General features: G+C 34.7%; 1 protein-coding gene across 2 annotated transcripts in view; it reads left to right on the top strand.

Moving 5' to 3' along the window:
• Positions 1–19,670, top strand: part of Cow (Proteoglycan Cow) — a 1,076,490-nt gene that overhangs the window by 623,694 nt on the left and 433,126 nt on the right. For both annotated transcript variants that reach the window (XM_069844415.1, XM_069844416.1), the window contains exon 3: positions 500–602. In XM_069844415.1, coding sequence (XP_069700516.1) covers positions 500–602 — 103 coding nt within the window. The remainder of the gene's footprint in view (positions 1–499; positions 603–19,670) is intronic.

The following is a 19,670-nucleotide window of genomic DNA, read 5'->3' as shown; positions in this document are numbered from 1 at the left end:
GAGTTTCATTACGCGACTTCTAAGCACACTGAATGCCATATGGATATTAGAGCTCGACTGCGCGGGAGAAACGGTTAGTGCGCGGCGGAGACAACGCAGGGCCCGGCCGGCCGCTCTTTTCTGGGACTTATGATAATAATAGCTCCGTATAAGCACGCCATCGATCCCTATCGTGAGAAAATCCACTTCAAAGCATCATATCCTAGCTCCCTCAAATACATTTAAAAAATTACGAATGCAAATCATCACAGAATTCGAATTGAAATAGTATCAACACCTTTTGAGAGAGAAGTCATATTGGATCCCATTTAAAATACCGGTACATGCATACAAATATGTAAGAAATGTAATGGTAGTGTAGGCTGACCGAAGAAACGCTAAAGATATTACTGTTAAACAAATTTAAATCTTTAAAGTCAGAAGAGAATAGTAGTCCTAAACTATTTCGTTTATGATGATAACTTTGTTCTTATAAAAAACTTGGTGATTTGTGTTCCAGGTGATTTGTGTCATCCCCTCAACTGCAAGAAGAAGGAGCTGTGTCTTCTGGAGGACGCCTTCACTGCCGTGTGTGTCAGCAAGAAGGAACTTCACAAGAATGGGTGAGTTCAGTCTTACAATTTTTTGTCCATTATTCGTGTTAATAGTGAAATATATTTCTATGAGTATTGTAAATAGAAGAAAGAGTTTCATGTATTTTCACCTATTCGTATGTACTCGTAATTTACTTGATTTTCCGTCCCGTGTCTTGTGCTCAGGAATTTATTAAAATAAATAATATCGGTGATCGAAAAATATCAGAATAAAGTTGTGTTCCCCACTGGAAATTAATTTTACTACGCATACTAACAAGGAAGACTCACCAAGTAATAATCGTTTAAAATAAATAAAAGGGCATCGTTAAGTAATTAAGTGTCACGTGATTTCCCCCCATTCTATGACCCTGCGACAAAACCACTTGGACGGACAGTAGATAGCATGTCTGAGTAATTTTATCTTTTCGGATCGGGCAGAAGCGAAAATTGAATTTACAGTACGTAAGGTACTCTTTTATAGAGTAGGTACAGAATTATTTCAACATGAGTTACTAGTACGAAGGACGAAATTGCTAATTGGACTTGCGTACAATAGCCTATAGTGAGATAATAACAGTTCTGCAAGACTGCTCTAGAAGAAATGAAATAGGCCTAAATATCTTTTAAAGTATATTACACAGTACAAAAGTCCATTTATCTATGAAAACTGGAAGGAAGTGTTTTTTTTTTTACAATAACTGTATTACGTTCTTATATGAGAATTTTATTCCTATGTGAAAACTGCATTAAAATTAATTTATTTCAAAAACGATATTACATTTTAAAATATGAGAAGTTCTTTCGTAGGACAAAACTGCAAGAGCTTTAATTTGATATAAGACGTTTGTTTCTAAGACAAAAGTGCAAGAACTTTAATTTGTTACAAGGTGTTTGTTTGTAAGACAAAACTGCAAGAACTTTAATTTGATACAAGATGTTGGTTCTAAGACAAAACTGCAAGAACTTTAATTTGATACAAGATGTTTGTTTCTAAGACAAAACTGCAAGAACTTTAATTTGATACAAGGTTTTTGTTTCTAAGACAAAACTGCAAGAACTTTAATTTGATACAAGGTGTTTGTTTCTAAGACAAAACTGCAAGAACTTTAATTTGTTACAAGATGTTTATTTCTAAGACAAAACTGCAAGAATTTCAATTTGATACAAGATGTTTGTTTCTAAGACAAAACTGCAAGAACTTTAATTTGATACAAGATGTTTGTTTCTAAGACAAAAGTACAAGAACTTTAATTTGATACAAGATGTTTGTTCCTAAGACAAAAGTGCAAGAACTTTAATTTGATACAAGATGTTTGTTTCTAAGACAAAACTGCAAGAACTTTAATTTGATACAAGATGTTTGTTTCTAAGAAAAAACTGCAAGAACTTTAATTTGTTACAAGGTGTTTGTTTCTAAGACAAAACTGTAAGAACTTTAATTTGATACAAGATGTTTGTTTCTAAGACAAAACTGCAAGAACTTTAATTTGATACAAGATGTTTGTTTCTAAGACAAATCTGCAAGAACTTTAATTTGATACAAGATGTTTGTTTCTAAGACAAAACTGCAAGAACTTTAATTTGATACAAGATGTTTGTTTCTAAGACAAAACTGCAAGAACTTTAATTTGATACAAGATGTTTGTTTCTAAGACAAAACTGCAGGAACTTTCATTTGATACAAGATGTTTGTTTCTAAGACAAAACTGCAAGAACTTTAATTTGATACAAGATGTTTGTTTCTAAGACAAAACTGCAAGAACTTTAATTTGATACAAGATGTTTATTTCTAAGTTAAAACTGCAAGAATTGTAATTTGATATAAGATGTTTGTTTCTAAGACAAAACTGTAAGAACTTAAATTTGATACAAGAAGTTTGTTAATAAGACAAAACTGCAAGAACTTTAATTTGTTACAAGATGTCTGTTTCTAAGACAAATCTGCAAGAACTTTAATTTGATACAAGATGTTTGTTTCTAAGACAAAACTGCAAGAACTTTAATTTGATACAAGATGTTTGTTTCTAAGACAAAACTGCAAGAACTTTAATTTGATACAAGATGTTTGTTTCTAAGACAAAACTGCAGGAACTTTCATTTGATACAAGATGTTTGTTTCTAAGACAAAACTGCAAGAACTTTAATTTGATACAAGATGTTTGTTTCTAAGACAAAACTGCAAGAACTTTAATTTGATACAAGATGTTTATTTCTAAGTTAAAACTGCAAGAATTGTAATTTGATATAAGATGTTTGTTTCTAAGACAAAACTGTAAGAACTTAAATTTGATACAAGAAGTTTGTTAATAAGACAAAACTGCAAGAACTTTAATTTGTTACAAGATGTCTGTTTCTAAGACAAAACTCCAAGAACATTAATTTGATACAAGATGTTTGTTTCTAAGACAAAACTGCAAGAACTTTAATTTGATACAAGAAGTTTGTTGATGAGATAAAACTGGAAGAACTTTAATTTGATACAAGATGTTGGTTCTAAGTCAAAACTGCGAGAACATTAATTTGTTAACATAAACTATTTTACATTTGTAATAGGAAAAGTTAATTCCTCCATGAAAACTGCAAGAAAATTAGTAGTTTGTAATAAATATATTACGTTCATTATATGGCTCATTCTTTCCCCTATGCAAGAGAATTGACTTGTTACATGTGTCGCAGTTTTATTTGCTTTCCTCAGAGAAGACAGTTTTCAGTTGTTACGTTGTCAAGGGATTCTTTTCGCTTGAGGCTCAGATAAGGGGTAGGAATAATTCACGCAAATTGAGCCCGGGTAGGGAACTCTTCGGGAATAAAAGGCTACACGAAATTCTGCTCGAATGTTTGAATAGTATGGCGGAAGCTGTAGGGTGTTGACACAGTAGGAATAAAAAAGAATGAAATAGGTTCTCCAGAAACGGGAGATCAGTTTGTTATTGGAAAATTTTATGGGATAGAAATCAAATCTGAAAGACAAACAGAAGGCATTCGCGCAATCAATTCTTTTCGCTGTCGACATATATCGGCTTCGTTCGAGCTGTTTCGCGTAAGCAGCTCTGGAATTACTGTGTGGGAAGCGATGAAACTGCGGAGCCTTTATAATCTGTGCATTTGCCTTTTTTACTCCTGTACTTAATAACCTGTGTTCTGTGAAATTATAGAATTCCGCGAAATCTTGTTGCAGTTTGTTCGGACTTCAGTTTTAATACTTATATAAACTACGTATATACATCAATTTTAATTTTAAGCTTTTTAAGCCATAGTGATATCACAGTCTACTATATACAGTCGCGAAGCTCAATATGTAGTAAAAATGCAAACATGGGCAGTTGCCCACCACTAGGATCGCTACTATCGCCTCATCATCGCAGATCTCTCTCCTAACAGACGACAAAATATGTTACACTTTCGTTGTCGTGTTCTTTTGGAAAAATTAACTCCTTCCTTCCATTATTGAAATATTAAATGCATAAAGTTAATTTATTATTTTAATGAAGTATATTAAATTCCACCATAAACTCGAATATACCTGCAAGAAATAAGTTAATATAATTTTTGTTTGTGCAAAACGAACTGAAAATTACTATAATAGCTTCACTCATTCAAGATTATAGCGATAATTAACTATGAAACCAATAAACATTAATTTGCATTTCCCTTTACAACAATAATAATGGAAATATGAATTAATGGAGTAACTTACGTGTACCGGTACTTGTAGTGTAGGCTTACGTAGTTAACTAAGTGGGGTGAGGTTAAGCAATAATAATCACACCAGAATTGGAAATATAACGTGATCAATAAATTTTGTTGTAACAGACTTTTTCTACGTCTCTAGTAAAGCAACAAATAAAAATAACATCAATATTAACAGCTATAATTAAAAACATTTCCTATGAAAAAAAAAGTAGGCCTAAGCAATAATAATCCTACCAGAATTGAAAATAAAACGTGATCAATAAATTTCATTAAAACAAACTTAATTTTTCTACGTCTTTAGTAAAATAACACATAAAAATAATAACAAAATTAATAGCTACAATTAGAAATATATCCTCTGAAAAAAAAAGTAGACCTAACCTTTATTTCTCTGGAAATTTAGCAGCCCAAGTGACAGAACTTTAACCGGTATCTAATGTCCTTTCGGTTAGACTGAAACATTTAATTGTGAAATTTAAGGATATAATGTATTCTAACAGTCACAAAGAACTATAAAAAGTAAGAGTTTTGTTTCTGCACAGCATTCTTGTGGAAACCCAGGAACCTTTCCGAATCTTTCGGAAATCGGAAAAAGAATAACTCTGGCCTCTTTCTCTTACTGTTGCTACAATTTATAGCACTACAAACGTCTCCTCCTTGTCCCATATTATTATTCAAATTATTATATTTTAGCCATAAACATTTTCATTATAACCAATAACGAACATTTCACAAGCATCAATGTGAAATACGCAACGAGCTAGCACTCGATAGAAATACGACACAGTCCAAAGTCGACCATGGGCAGTCTATTGTTTCTAGTTGCTAACCGCTTGGAGCGCTTTATCACGAGATTTGCAAAAAAACACCTCAAGCTTCGCGACTGTATATAGTAGACTGTGGTGATATACAGCGTGTAACTAAACTCTTAGTAATTCAAAGCTTAGGGGACGAAAATACTTTATATGAAGATATGTCCGGAAATACTTTGAATAAAATGTGTATCAGATTAATCATTAATGCGAGCAGATTCTAGATCCTCGTTCAAATCTTTATCCTGGCTGCGGCTCAATAACCGTAGAACTCTTCATTCGCTGTCTCTTCTGTTTCGAGTTCTCTAAACTTCTACTCCAAATTATCTACGTTTCTGGTTTAACTATTTATTCTCCAATCACGATCTAAACACCAGGTCACAGGAGAGCCAAATTCTAGCAATTCCTCCTCATATAACATCCCACTATTCATCTTCTTTTACTCTCTCAGTCTACCGTCAATTGAATTCTTTTCTTCACAAGATTAAGGGCAGTCAGACAACAACTATTTTCGAGAACAGGCTTACAGATTTCTTACGGACGCAGTCAAATTGAATTTATGATTGTAATCACCATTGAGTTTAATAATTGCATTATATTTAGGCCGGATTATTATTATTTTTGTTGTTACTATTATTATTATTATTATTATTATTATTATTACATAATTATTTTATTTGTGTGTTGGCCCAGATCACATATTCACAGATTGATCAACCTTATGGGCTTTGAAGACAACAGCTTTTACCAATTTTTGTATACTGCCATTCAATTGCATGGAGCAACTGTAGGCCTACTTCCATCTAGCGGGTCCACCGTTGTAGCTGAGGGGTTAGTGAGTCTTAACTCCGAACCCAGCGGTCCCGGGTTCGATTCTCGGTCAAGACGAGTTGTCTGAGTGAGGTTTATTCGGGATTTTCCCCTCACCCCTATGGATGAATATCAGGTAACTTTATCAGGCGATTGGAACCCCACCCATCTTCGCCACTTCCTTTCCTCCCCCATCATCCCGTTTCTGGTTTTTCAGATCACTCTACCGGCGGCCTCCCGAACCTGCTGACTCTCTCGACCGGCCTCCGTGGAATGTAGTTCAGCGATGTTGGATGTCTTCTGCAATGGCACCTGAAGCGGACCTACTCGGAGGAGGAGTTTCGCCTCGGACCCACAGGGAGGTCTTGGGGGAATTTTCCGAAGCAGGAATGGTATATGGATTCTGTCGGCTGTAGGGACCGGTCGTTAAGGGAGTCATGTGGTTAGGGCGCTGCGCGTAGAGGATCTGTGGCATGCAACTCATTCCATATCGAGGGTTAGCGCAATAGATCTCAATAGGTCGCAATGTTGGGCCATCCGTGCCCCCTCAGTTAAATTCCATTCCATTCCATCTAGCGGTCGTTGCCAATCGACAGTGGCGATCCAGGTGGTTGTCTTCTTCTACATGTTACAGTTTTTAACTTCGGAATGGGCAATCTGTTATATATCTGATAAGGGGTGTTGGGAAGATAAAAGGAACTGTTATTGTATTATATTATTTACATATATACGAAATGGAAATATAAAAAAATTGGAAATTTATCCTTTGAAGAGGTGGAAAAATTCAAATATGTTGGAGCAATAGTAACAAATATAAATGATACTCGGGAGGAAATTAAACGCAGAATAAATATGAGAAATGCGTATTATTATACGGTAGAGCAGCTATTGTCATCCAGAAAAGCTGGAAGTTAGAATTTATAAAACAATTATATTACCTGTTGTTCTGTATGTTTGTGAAACTTGGACTCTCACTTTGAGAGAGGAACAGAGGTTAAGGGTGTTTAAGAATAAGGTGCTTAGAAAAATATTTAGGGCTAAGAGGGATGAAGTAACAGGAGAATGGAGAAAGTTACATAATGCAGAAATGCATGCATTTTATTCTTCATGTGACATAATTAGGAACATTAAATCAAGACGTTTGAGATGGGCTGGGCATGTAGCACGTATGGGCGAATCCATAAATGCATATAGAATGTTAGTTGGGAGGCCGGAGGGAAAAAGACCATTGGCGAGGCCGAGACGTAGATGGGGGAGGGGGATAATATTAAAATGAATTTTAAGGGAGGTGGGGTATGATGGTAGAGAGTGCATTAATCTTGCTGACAATAGGGACCGATAGCGGGCTTATGTGAGGGCGGAAATGAACCTCCGGGTTGCTTAAAAGTTATTAAAGTTAAAGTAAGTTATTATTATTATTATTATTATTATTATTATTATTATTATTATTTTTATTTTTATTGTTATTATTATTGTTATTTTTATTGTTATTATTATTATTATTATTATTATTATTATTATTATTATTATTATTTCTGAGTTATCCCGTAGTTGGAAAATTCGCTTACAGGATCAGAAAACTGTACATCAGACATATTTCAACGCCAGTGTGCATTACGAAATGTAACGTAGCGTGCCAAAGGAAAATCTGCTGTCTTATAATAAATGCTCAAAATGCCCTCCTTTAGCACGAGTACATACATCATCACGCTGTCACATAGACTTCTGGATGCGCTGATGTAACACAGATTTTCGAATCGTCTCGGAGACTTCCACAATACGGTCACGAAGATTCTCTATACTTTGCACTGGGATTTCATACACAAACGATTTTAAATTCCCCTACAAATAAAAGCCTACCGGTTGTGATCAAGGATACTTGGAGGCCAAATAATTGGTCCAGCTCTACCTATCCAGCAGTACGGAACTTTGTATTCAGAAATGTAGGAGCTCAGATACTAGAAGCACATGTTTCGTGGTATCGGTGAGGGCTGTTTCTTTTTAACAGAACAAGCAAGTATTTGTCCAAGAGCGCTTTGTACCATCGTTCGTCGATGTTGTATAAAAATAGGTTAACAAGGAATCCGGGACCTATGTTCAAATAACATAGGCCTACATTCAGCCTCCAGATGTGATGAATGTCTCCTCAAAGTTTTGACATACATTTTAGTTACACCCTGTACAGTAAAACGTAAAGTCATCGTTGAACATCGTGTAGAAACAGAATGTGAAATAGGAAAGAGAAATAATCTACCGATGCCTTTCCTATATTCAATTCAAATTCAAATTTAATTACAATTTACATTTGAAATGAATACATGTGAATAGATACCCGAAATGAGCATATGCTCGTGCTCGGGTACAGTCCAGTAGTCTACATAAAATTTTACAGAGACTATTACACTCTTACTACGTCATACTACTTTTGACCAATAAAACGGTACGAAAGGACGTATTTCAACCGATCATGGCTGCTTATCGCACAATTTTATCGCGTCCCTAGCATTTGTTTAATTTTATCGCGTCCCTAGCATTTGTTTCTTTGTTTGCCAACATTTGAATCTGCGCTGGTCTGGACGTCAAAAATATATATAAAATTACAAACCACTCCAGTCGATGCACAGCAGTTTCAAATATGACTCGCATTGGCATTCAAGAACAAGAATTAATAAAAATCACTGATCATACCTATGCATCTTCTGAAATCCGATTTACAAATAAATGAAGAGCACCATTCGGAAATCCTGAATAAGTTGAATACACCATGTAGGCCTAAATCAACGAGCTCCACTTCTATTATGCACACGTCCAATATAACATCAATTGAACCACCAACCACATTCAAATTTGAAAATTGTACATTCAATAATTATTCGTTTTAAAATTATTCATGTTTATTTTTTATGTCATCGTCGTTAATTAAAACTTTTCTAACGCTTGTGTATATTAGTTAGGTTATGTTATAGCTTCTGATCTGAGAGGATAAAAAGAACTTCTGCTATATGATATTATGGATAGTCACGTATCAGAGATTGTTTAATATTAAGATTTATTGAATAGTAATCATTACAGTGTCTGTATAAAGACATTACTGCCATCTAGCATGCATCTAGCGTAATATTTGTAATGTTGAGATGGTACAATAATACATTTGAAGACAGTTGTATTTTCGTAAGTCAATTAATATTTTATTGTATTGGAGTACTTCGTTACTTCTAATCTTTATATACTTTCTTCTAATCGTGTAATAGTCAATTAAATCCCACTCGAGTTTTGATTTTCTCTAGATAAATCAAAATGTCTAGTGAGATTACTGTTGACAAAATAATAATGCTGAAGATAGAAATAATAGTAACAACAACAACAATAATAATAATAATAATAATAATAATAATAATAATAATAATAGTGATAAAACAAAAATATTTACAATAATAAAATAAATACTAAGACGGATAAAATAAAATATAAAACCACTAGCGAGAGTTAACACAACTTAAATAAGCATATAATAACCGGAAAAAAAATGACGAACTCGAAAATCAACAGAAAAGTTCGTTGTATCGCAGACGACAGCAACCGCCGTATTGACATTGTGTTATGCATTAATGGTAGTAGGGGGGAGACGAAAGTCTACGTAAGTGCCATTCTCTTCGAATCTTCTCGTACAATCATGGGAAGTTAATGCTGCAAAAACAAAATGTCTACGAGTCAAACTGTTCATTATTACCAGGATGAATACGAATAATACTGAAATATATTAATCTACTTTCAGTTATGGATCTCCCCTTTTGTGCAAGAGATATCGTATCAAAAATATTTTATGAATGGTGGGGAAAATATAAATTTCAAGAACTCTCTAGTGACAAGAGATAGTGACAAGTACAATCAAGTGTATCTGTGGCGATGCTAAGAAATCATTTATTGGAGATATACACTGTTATTAATATAAATAAAAAATAAAATTGATCAAATATCATACAAACATTTTCACTTTATTTTTAAACTTAAGAATGTGTAAATTGCTTAGGTCTAGATTATTTTTCAATACTGAATTGTACAGTGTTGGTCCCATGGATCTTAGTTTTCCTGGGTATGTTTTGTCTCGCCGTATTGATTACAAGGTTCCCAAAATTTTCCTTGCCTATTCAATTCTAATTTTAATCTTCAGACCCAATTCCTTTCTTTGTAACTCTAATGTCTAAATATTTAAATTAATGTATCAGCTTAATTGGTTTTCCGTTAGCAATAGCAGTTTCATATTTACTATTCGAATTAGCGATCATAATATATTCTGTTTTTATAACATTAATTTCCATTATATATTCTTGATATTGTTTGTACAGTTTCTTAAGCATAATTTCTAGGTCATAAACATCATCTTAAGCGAAAATCACCTAGTTATCTTCAAAATTCAGAATGAATAAACAATCATTACCAATAGATATAGTCTACTCATTCCTCTGCAAATTCTCTTCCAGTGTTCTTCTTCATTCATTCATTTAGTGTTCTGTCCAAGGGCAGGTCTTTCACTGCAAACCCAACTTTCTCCAATATTTCCTATTTTCTGCCTTCCTCTTTGTCTCCTCATATGATCCACATATATCTTAATGTAGTCTGTCATCTGGTATCTTCTTCTGCCCCGAACTCTTCTCTCGTTCACCATTCCTTCAAGTGCATCTTTCAGTAGGCAGTTTCTTCTCAGCCAATGACCCAACCAATTCCTTCTCCTCTTCCTGATCAGTTTCAGCATCATTCTTTCTTCTCCCACGCTTTCCAACACAGCTTCATTTCTTATTCTGTCCGTCCACTTCACACATTTCATTCTTCTCCATATCCACATTTCAAATGCTTCTAGTGCTTCTCTTTACATCGTCGTAATGTCTATGTTTCTGCCCCATATAATGCCACACTGCATAGAAAGCACTTCACTAGTTTCTTCTTTAGTTCTTTTTTGTAAAAGTCCGCAAAAGATGCTCCTTTTTATATTTAAAGCTTCCCTGGCAGTGTTCTTGTATTTTTTCCAAATGTAGTAAATTAAAAAGCAACGGAGAAGGACTGCAGCGTTGTCTTAGACGTTTAATAGTGCAGAAGGATTGTGATAACCATTTACCCTCTTTAATATGTGCTTGATTATTATTGTATAATTCTTGAATAATATTGTAAAGTCATTAGCAAAACTGTAATGTACAACAATATACAATAAAGATATCTTATAAGAAATAAAAATAGAAAGGGATGCTACCCCTGTGATCTTTACTAAGATTGTGACTAGATAGGTTGGCCTCTCTTAGCACCTGTCATCGCTTGAGAAACTTCTTGCCCCAGCAACTAAAACTTACCCTAGTACAAACCTAGTAATGCCGCACTTCGATTATTGTGACGTTTTGTTAAGTGACCTAAGTTCTGAACTGTCAGTCAAGTTACAGCGAGCTCAGAATATGTGCGTCAGATACGTGTGCAACATCCGACGATATGATCACATATCACCGTCCTTCGCAAGTCTCTCGTGGCTCCGACTTAAAGAACGCAGAACTTTACACTCTTTGTCTTTACTCTTTCGAATTCTGCACACCTTAACGCCAAATTACCTTTAGTCTCGTTTCTCTTATCTATACTCTAACCACGACGTAAATACCAGATCACTTATCTGTGGTACGCTAAGTATACCCCTTCATAGAACATCCTGTTATTCATCATCTTTTACAATATCCACCTCGCGTCAATGGAATTCCTTGTCACAAAGTATTAGGGGCTGCAAAACAACAAACACCTTTAAGAACAGCTTCAAAGATAACCTTATTAGCATTTCACTCCAATCATACTGATTTAAACTATCACTGACTACATTGTTACTTCTTTCTCTTAGACATCATCCTGATTGTGCTGTATTTCCAAATTGTCTCATAATAATCTCTTTCTATTATCTAATATTATTTGAAATATATTAACATTGTATGTATTTTAGCTTAATTCTGCTACATAGTTTGTATTTCAGTGTTTAATTAATAGTTCATAGTATTTTGTTGTTTAATTCGTAAATAACTCTTGCATACATGTAACTCTCATCTAAATCAAATTGTTAAATTCTTTGTAAGTTCATGCATATGTATATACTCTTTTTGCTGGTTGAGTGGAAGAGAAGGCCTTACGGCCTTAACTCTGCCAGCTAAAATAAATAAATAAATAATAATAATAATAATAATAATAATAATAATAATAATAATAATAATAATAATAATTATTATTATTATTATTATTGTTATTATTATTATTATTATTATTATTATTGTTATTATTATGTCGCTGACTCTGAAGAGCCTCTGTCGTCTTTACTTAATAAAAACAAAAACGTGCGGTAAATATTTTACACGTGTATTGCCTATAACTGACGAGAATCAAACGAGAGACTCCAGAGTAATCGCAGCAGGCTGTGCACATCCACGTGGACGAAACCTGGCCAGATGCAGCTGGATCGATACCCGGCCGTCCTATTCCCTGTACTGCAGTGCCCCCACCACATGTACAGTCGCGGGCAATAAATCGCGAGAATCAGCTGAGAGATTGACTCGACCCAGTCCGAAATGTGCTCTTTGCATGCTCACACGCCATGCCCTTGTACTTGGGTAATAATGATAACGGCAAATTGCTTCTGCTTCGCCGTTAGTCGAATGGCATATTTGTTCGATTTCTACTTCGGAGACTCGGGTTCAAGTGTTGGAGAATGAAAATGTTAGTAATCAAAGATAGTCCTTAAAGGGTACGAAGTAGGGTCTATTCGCTTCTTGCAGAAACTGGAGTCTAGACCAACAAAAGTAGATCTTTAACACAGCCTTAGAATTAGAGGAAAACGTAATAACCCTGTCAGATTAAATAACTAAATTATTATTATTATTATTATTATTATTATTATTATTATTATTATTATTATTATTATTATTAATTGCACAACCAGGGAAGAGATGACTTGAACAACTTCAACGAGTTAATAAGGTCGAAGTGTTTAATCCTTGATAATGACGTTCATTACAATCAGCAATGTTCTCTTCGAAATCTTGAACTCTTCTATTCCTTCGTACCTGTCGTCTCGCTTCACTTACCTTAGTTCCCATCATAATCTGAACACACGCTCTCGTCATGAAACAATACTAACAATACCATCCCATCGCACCTCCTCATACTCTTCCTCTTTCACAATAGCCCTGCCAAGACTCTGGAATTCGCTACCTGCTAGCATCAGGGACTGTCGAAATAAAATTGAATTCAGACGCAAACTTACTAGGCACTTGGTCAGTAATTGATTTCTTGTAAATAGTTTCCTTAATCTACTCGTATCACAAAATATTTCAGTATCCAGTAATTTCATCACTATACAATTTTGTTATTCTAGGTTTAATTTGTAATTCAGTAAATATAAAATATTCTTTGTTTTTTATGACTATTACACTCTTACTACGTCATACTACTTTTGACCAATAAAACGGTACGAAAGGACGTATTTCAACCATCATGGCTGCTTATCGCACAATTTTATCGCGTCCCTAGCATTTCTTTAATTTTATCGCGTCCCTAGCATTTGTTTAATTTTATCGCGTCCCTAGCATTTGTTTCTTTGTTTGCCAACATTTGAAACTGCGGTGGTCTGGACGTCAAAAATATATATAATTACAAACCACTCCAGTCGATGCACAGCAGTTTCAAATATGACTCGCATTGGCATTCAAGAACAAGAATTAATAAAAATCACTGATAATACCTATGCATCTTCTGAAATCCGATTTACAAATAAATGAAGAGCACCATTCGGAAATCCTGAACAAGTTGAATACACCATGTAGGCCTAAATCAACGAGTTCCACTTCTATTACGCACACGTCCAATATAACATCAATTGAACCACCAATCACATTCAAATTTGAAAATTGTACATTCAATAATTATTCCTTTTACAATCATTCATGTTTATTTCTTATGTCATCGTCGTTAATTAAAACTTTTCTAACACTTGTGTATATTAGTTAGGTTATGTTATGTTTTAGCTTCTGCTATATGATATTATGGATAGTCACGTATCAGAGATTGTTTAATATTAAGATTTATTGAAAATCATCTGTCAAGTGACGCTGATTACTGGGATTCGGATAATTGAAGTGGAAAGTTGCATTTTAATAAAAATGAAACTGAATCAACAAAGCCTTCTTGACTAGTAACATTGCTTTCGTGTATAATAGTTCGAAAACGTCTCGACGAGAGGGCATTGCTCACTACTGCCATCTAGCATGCATCTAGCGTAATATTTGTAATGTTGTGATGGTACAATAATACATTTGAAGACAGTTGTATTTTCGTAAGTCAATTAATATTTTATTGTATTGGAGTACTTCGTTATTTCTAATCTTTATATACTTTCTTCTAATCGTGTAATAGTCAATTAAATCCCACTCGAGTTTTGATTTTCTCTAGATAAATCAAAACGTCTAGTGAGATTACTGTTGATAAATGATCTAGCTTTAATTAGTCAGGTAATCTCTTAGTACTTTGATTTTTATTGTAATTGTAAATTTGATACTAATTGTAATTTTATTTGTAATTGTAATTGTAAATTTAATAGTAATTGTAATTTTATTCTTCATATTATAGTTGGAATCTCCTGGTAGAAGGGCAGAGAAGGCCTAACGCCCATATCTCTACCATGTTAAATAAATAAATACTAAATACTACTAATACTAAATACGACGATTTGTTCCAAGCTAATGGTACCAGTAACTTTCGTCCCATGTTTTTGTCCCAGAGATGCTTAGTCCCTTCTTTTTATGTCCCAGTTTTTAGTCCCAAACCCCTGAACGTCCCAAGCTAAAGTTAAGATAATTTGTAAATTTTATGAAATTCTGATGACCAAATAAATTACAAATGATTTAAAAGCGTATTAGCTTTATTTAATTCGAATGTGTGTGTATATGTGTGTGTATATATATATATATATATATATATATATATATATATATATCAGAATAAATGTCCTGAAACATCACTCCCAAAGCGCGTAAGTACTGTGTAATTTCATCATTATCCTTATACTCATTATAATTATATACAATTCTTTGCATATGTTGATATAGACTATAAGAATTTTTCTCCTCTTTATTGGAGATCCACCGACTTGAACACGCAGGAGTTCTCTGGCCAATACAGATGCCTCCTTTCGCAAGTTAGCTAGAAACTCCTTACCTCCGTGGGAAGGTTGGATGTAACATGTTGCCCAGGTGTTACTTCCAACCTTATTCCACGAAGAAAGATTAGTTTGTTTCAAGGTTGTTAAATTATATGAATCTACAGACACGGAAGTTCATCTCAGACTAAAACCTCTGTTCCCCCTCCATATGCCATACCCATATGATAAGGTCACAGGACAGCTTCTATAGCTCAGTCAAAAGACCCGAGTTCGGCCCTGGAACAAATTTTCACTTGACATTATTCAGCATGATACGTTGTTTGGTTGAGGACACTACAACACTGTAGAAAGTCCTGTAATAGAGAGAATATTATTATTATTATTATTATTATTATTATTATTATTATTTACTAGTATGTCAATAATTGCGGTCCACACGTGTGGAGTAACGGTTAGCGCGTCTGACCGCGAAACCAGGTGGCCCGGGTTCGATTCCCGGTCGGTGCAAGTTATCTGGTTGAGGTTTTTTCCAGGGTTTTCCCTCAACCCAATATGAGCAAATGCTGGGTAACTTTCGGTGCTGGACCCCGGACTCATTTCACCGGAATTATCACCTTCATCACATTCAAACGCTAAAGAACCTTAGATGTTGATAAAGCTTCGTAAAATAACCTACTAAAAATAATTGCGTTTACAGCATATATTTCATTAATCTTCTTTATACAGGGTGATTTAGGAGGAAAGATACATGACCTTCATGAGCACTCGTATGCAGACCCAACCAAAAGACATCGGGTTGTAGTAGAATCAATAAAACGTATCCTGGGCGTTGGATCGGTCACGGTGGAGTCATCTCTTGGCCACCGAGGTCACCCGACATTACTACATTGGATTACTGTGCGTGGAGTTGGCTTAAGAGCGAAGTCTACAAGCGCAAAGTGGAAACTTCTCGCTCACATTTTACATGTTTTTGCTCAAGTAAAGGAATGTCCAAATCAGCTCAGATCAGCAACACAGCTGCTGTCTGCAGGAACTGCAAAGTACATTGAAGTTGACGGTGGACTTTTTAAATATGTTCTAACAGAACATAAGATAACAATGTTTTAATTTACTATCTTCCAACTTTTTTGTTCAGAATCACCAATATTATCATGGCTCAAAGCATGTACCTTTCCTCCTGACTCACCCTGTATATTCGCAAGAACAGTCAGTACCCGTTTTAGTATTCATATCCGTGCTCTATTTACGAGTCTGTAATCTCTTTCTGTTCTTTGAGATATACCGATGGGGAAGTAGGTGAATACCGACGAACAAATTCGAATGCAAGGTTTATCTCCAATAACTTGGAACTTTTTACTTAATGGACTTGAGTATGCGAGGATGGTAGAAATTATTCAGAAGGAATATTAACTTCAGAAGTGGATGTATGCGTTACGAGCTCTCCATTTTAAGAACAGACTTCAAAATCTTGTGTCAGTCTTTAGAATTATTTTAAAATTATTCCCAAGAGACGACTGATGTTGTCAAGACGTTAGACAAGCAAAGGCTACTGTGCAAGCATCAGTTGCATAATATAAATTCTGAATATGTATTATTTGTCTTTTCCGTGTTAAATTTTACTGTACCTGGTTACCATGTTTCGGCCTGTTATTGGCGCCTTTTGTTTTGTTTCCTGTGGGGGTGTGTTTGTGTAGTGTAATGTGGAGTCAAAGAGTGTGTGTGTGTGTGTTCTGAAATTGAGTTGTGTTGAGAATTTCATTTGGATGTGTTTTTGTGTGTCTGTATATTTCGTATTGTTCTATAGTCGCGACGCTGTTATTCCCGGCGTGACTCCTCCTCTTTGCTTACGTCTTAGGAAGTGAAGGCTCTATAAAGTCTAGGTAGGTAATATCATTCGCCATTTTTGTTCTTTCGTTCCCGAGCTACCATAAGAGGAATCTATTTGCCACACCGTTAAACATTATCATGTCGTAGCTCCTATGATAATAAATCAAACGCACTGTAATTCAGCAAATAATTGAGCGGCAAATAACGTCTTCGTGTGCTTTCTGCGAACGCCAACGAAAGAGCCAAAATGGCGGGCGATTATATTAAGTATTTGTCGAGCCTTAAGAAATGAATCACGTCTTCATAAGCGAATAACAAGACGCACACGTTTAAATGTAGCCGACCTGCAACGCGATTGGGTGCCGGAAATTAGAGCGACGGGACTATAGTGCGTTTAGGTTCTGGATTTTTGGTTGGATGTGTAAAATTTCCATGTCTGTGTTGATGTCTCTTTAGGTGTGGTTAGCATTTGTGATGTGTTCTATATATGTGGAAGTGTTTTGTAATTTTGTTATGGCTGTGATGTGTTCTTTGTAACGAGTTTGAAATGATCTGCCTGTCTGTCCTATGTAGAAGTTGATGTAGGTGTTACATTTGAGTTTGTGTACGCCTGTGTGGTTGTATTTGTTTGTTTATGTTGTTTGTGTGTTGAGATGTTTTTGTAGAGTATTATTTGTTCTATATGCGATGTTGTAATTTTTAATTTCTTGAATGAGGTTGCAATCTTGTGTGTGTTTTTGTTTTCGTATGTTAGTTACAAACGTAATTTTTCATTTGTGCATTTTTGCGACAATTATTTATTTTCTAGCTTAAACTCTGCTTCAGATGTATACAAACATTATTGCTCTTTATATGGCACATATCGTCAAGTAAGATGTACAGTACTGTCTAGTAGCACAAGACTTTCAAAAGTAACAGATATTCTTGACAATGTGGTAGGGTTGATGTCACAATACAGGAAAGGCAATGAATAAACATGGATGGAAAATAAAGGTTTCACTCTCTTACCGGAAATTTAAACTGAATTCGCTAGATTTGTAGCCGGAAACTGTAACGTAAGAGATATCGAAGAGGACTCATTTAAGTTACATTAAAAAACATGAAATCAAGGATTTGCTAACAAGATTCACAATATATTTATTTTTCTCCCATGTGTATGTATTTATTCACACTGCAATGGGCATATACCCGGTGGCAGTGGTAACTAATTACACTCAATAAAGACAATAATAAACACAATGAATAAAATACAATTAATAATAATACTAATAATTAATACTAACAATAATAAATAATAATAATAATAATAATAATAATAATAACAGGGAACATCCTAAGTTAAAATAACATTTAAAGGAAATCTAATTTGTACCTTAAACCTAAGTTCGAACTAAAATCCACGAGTATGATATGTTCATATCTGCACAAGTACCTTTCAACACTACACTCATTTCGCTGTCAACTCACTCACTGCACTGGAACTACAACACATTTCACTGATTCTATCCTGATTTCACTAACACTTCAAAAACATTTCACTGTTCAAATACTTTGCACTGTCACTATAAACTATAAAGCTTCACTGACAGGAACACGTTTCACTTACTCAACACAGTTCACTGACACAACACACTTCACTGACACAACATAATTCTTCACTGATAGAACACTCCAATAAAAAAATATCAATTACACACTTTAAATACTGTGTATAATTATCGTCTATTAGTAAAGTCCTTAAGCCTATTTTTAAATACATTTTTGGTTATTGGTAAAGCCTTTAGTAAGTCTGCAGGTAAAGCATTCCAGTTCCTGATAGTACGATTGAGAAAAGAAAACTTTCCAGTGTCCGTCCTCTGTCTTCTTTCCCTCAATTTATAAGAGTGGTCGTTCCTTGAAGAGTATAGCAGATACAGTAACTTAATTCATGTTGCGTTCATGAGAATATCTTTGAAATCCCACACATGTTTGTGTTGTGCAATGTGTGTGAAAGTGTTTACTTTCAGGATTGCTATCATGTATGCTCAAATCAGAGACCACATTAAACTCTCCTCTAGGGCGTACTACTCCAACCTGAGCCCAAAGTTATGTACACGTGTGGAAGACAAGTTTATCCAAGGATGCTAGTGCTAAGTGCGCATAACTATTTTGACTAGTCTTGTGGGAAATGCTGTTGCTAGGAGACACCGCGTCGTCGTCGATTCTCTGGAGTACGATCAAACTCTGTGAAGAAACTTGAGGTCATATTGCCCATGAAACAAGATGGGTGTCCTCAAGATATAACAATGGGCTGCACAAACGCGTGTCTTCTTTATTCTAGGGTAGTTGTAAATGATTGGTACTAAAAGAAAACATTACTGTGACTGCTGTAATGAATTTGTTTCACAAATACAACTATAACATGAAAGGTTGACTTTTCAAGTTCCAATCGGTGACAATGAAAACATGGAAAACTCGCCATTGCTCACTCGAGGCGCTGTTAATCAAAATGGCGGTATCATCGATAGAAAAAAAGCTTACTGTGTCCTAGAGTACTCAAAAACATCATCGATAATAATCGTTGTTCAGCAGTAGCACAATTTTGTCAACGTGGGGTTATTATTAAAATGGTTTACAATTTACATTATCCGTATTCTAAATTTTCTGTAAGTTATTAGGCCTGTAACTATTATGTTATGGCATATTTATTAATATCATTATATTTTTATATTATTATGAACTGTCAAGTGCACGAAACGTTAAACGAATGTTTCACAATAAAGTCAGAAATCTAACGAACGA

This window comes from Periplaneta americana, chromosome 13 (assembly GCF_040183065.1).
Source record: "Periplaneta americana isolate PAMFEO1 chromosome 13, P.americana_PAMFEO1_priV1, whole genome shotgun sequence".
In the NCBI taxonomy this organism is placed as follows: Eukaryota; Metazoa; Arthropoda; class Insecta; order Blattodea; family Blattidae; genus Periplaneta; species Periplaneta americana.
The sequence above is the reverse complement of the archived record's forward strand: the minus strand, read 5'-3'. Positions and strand labels throughout refer to the sequence as shown.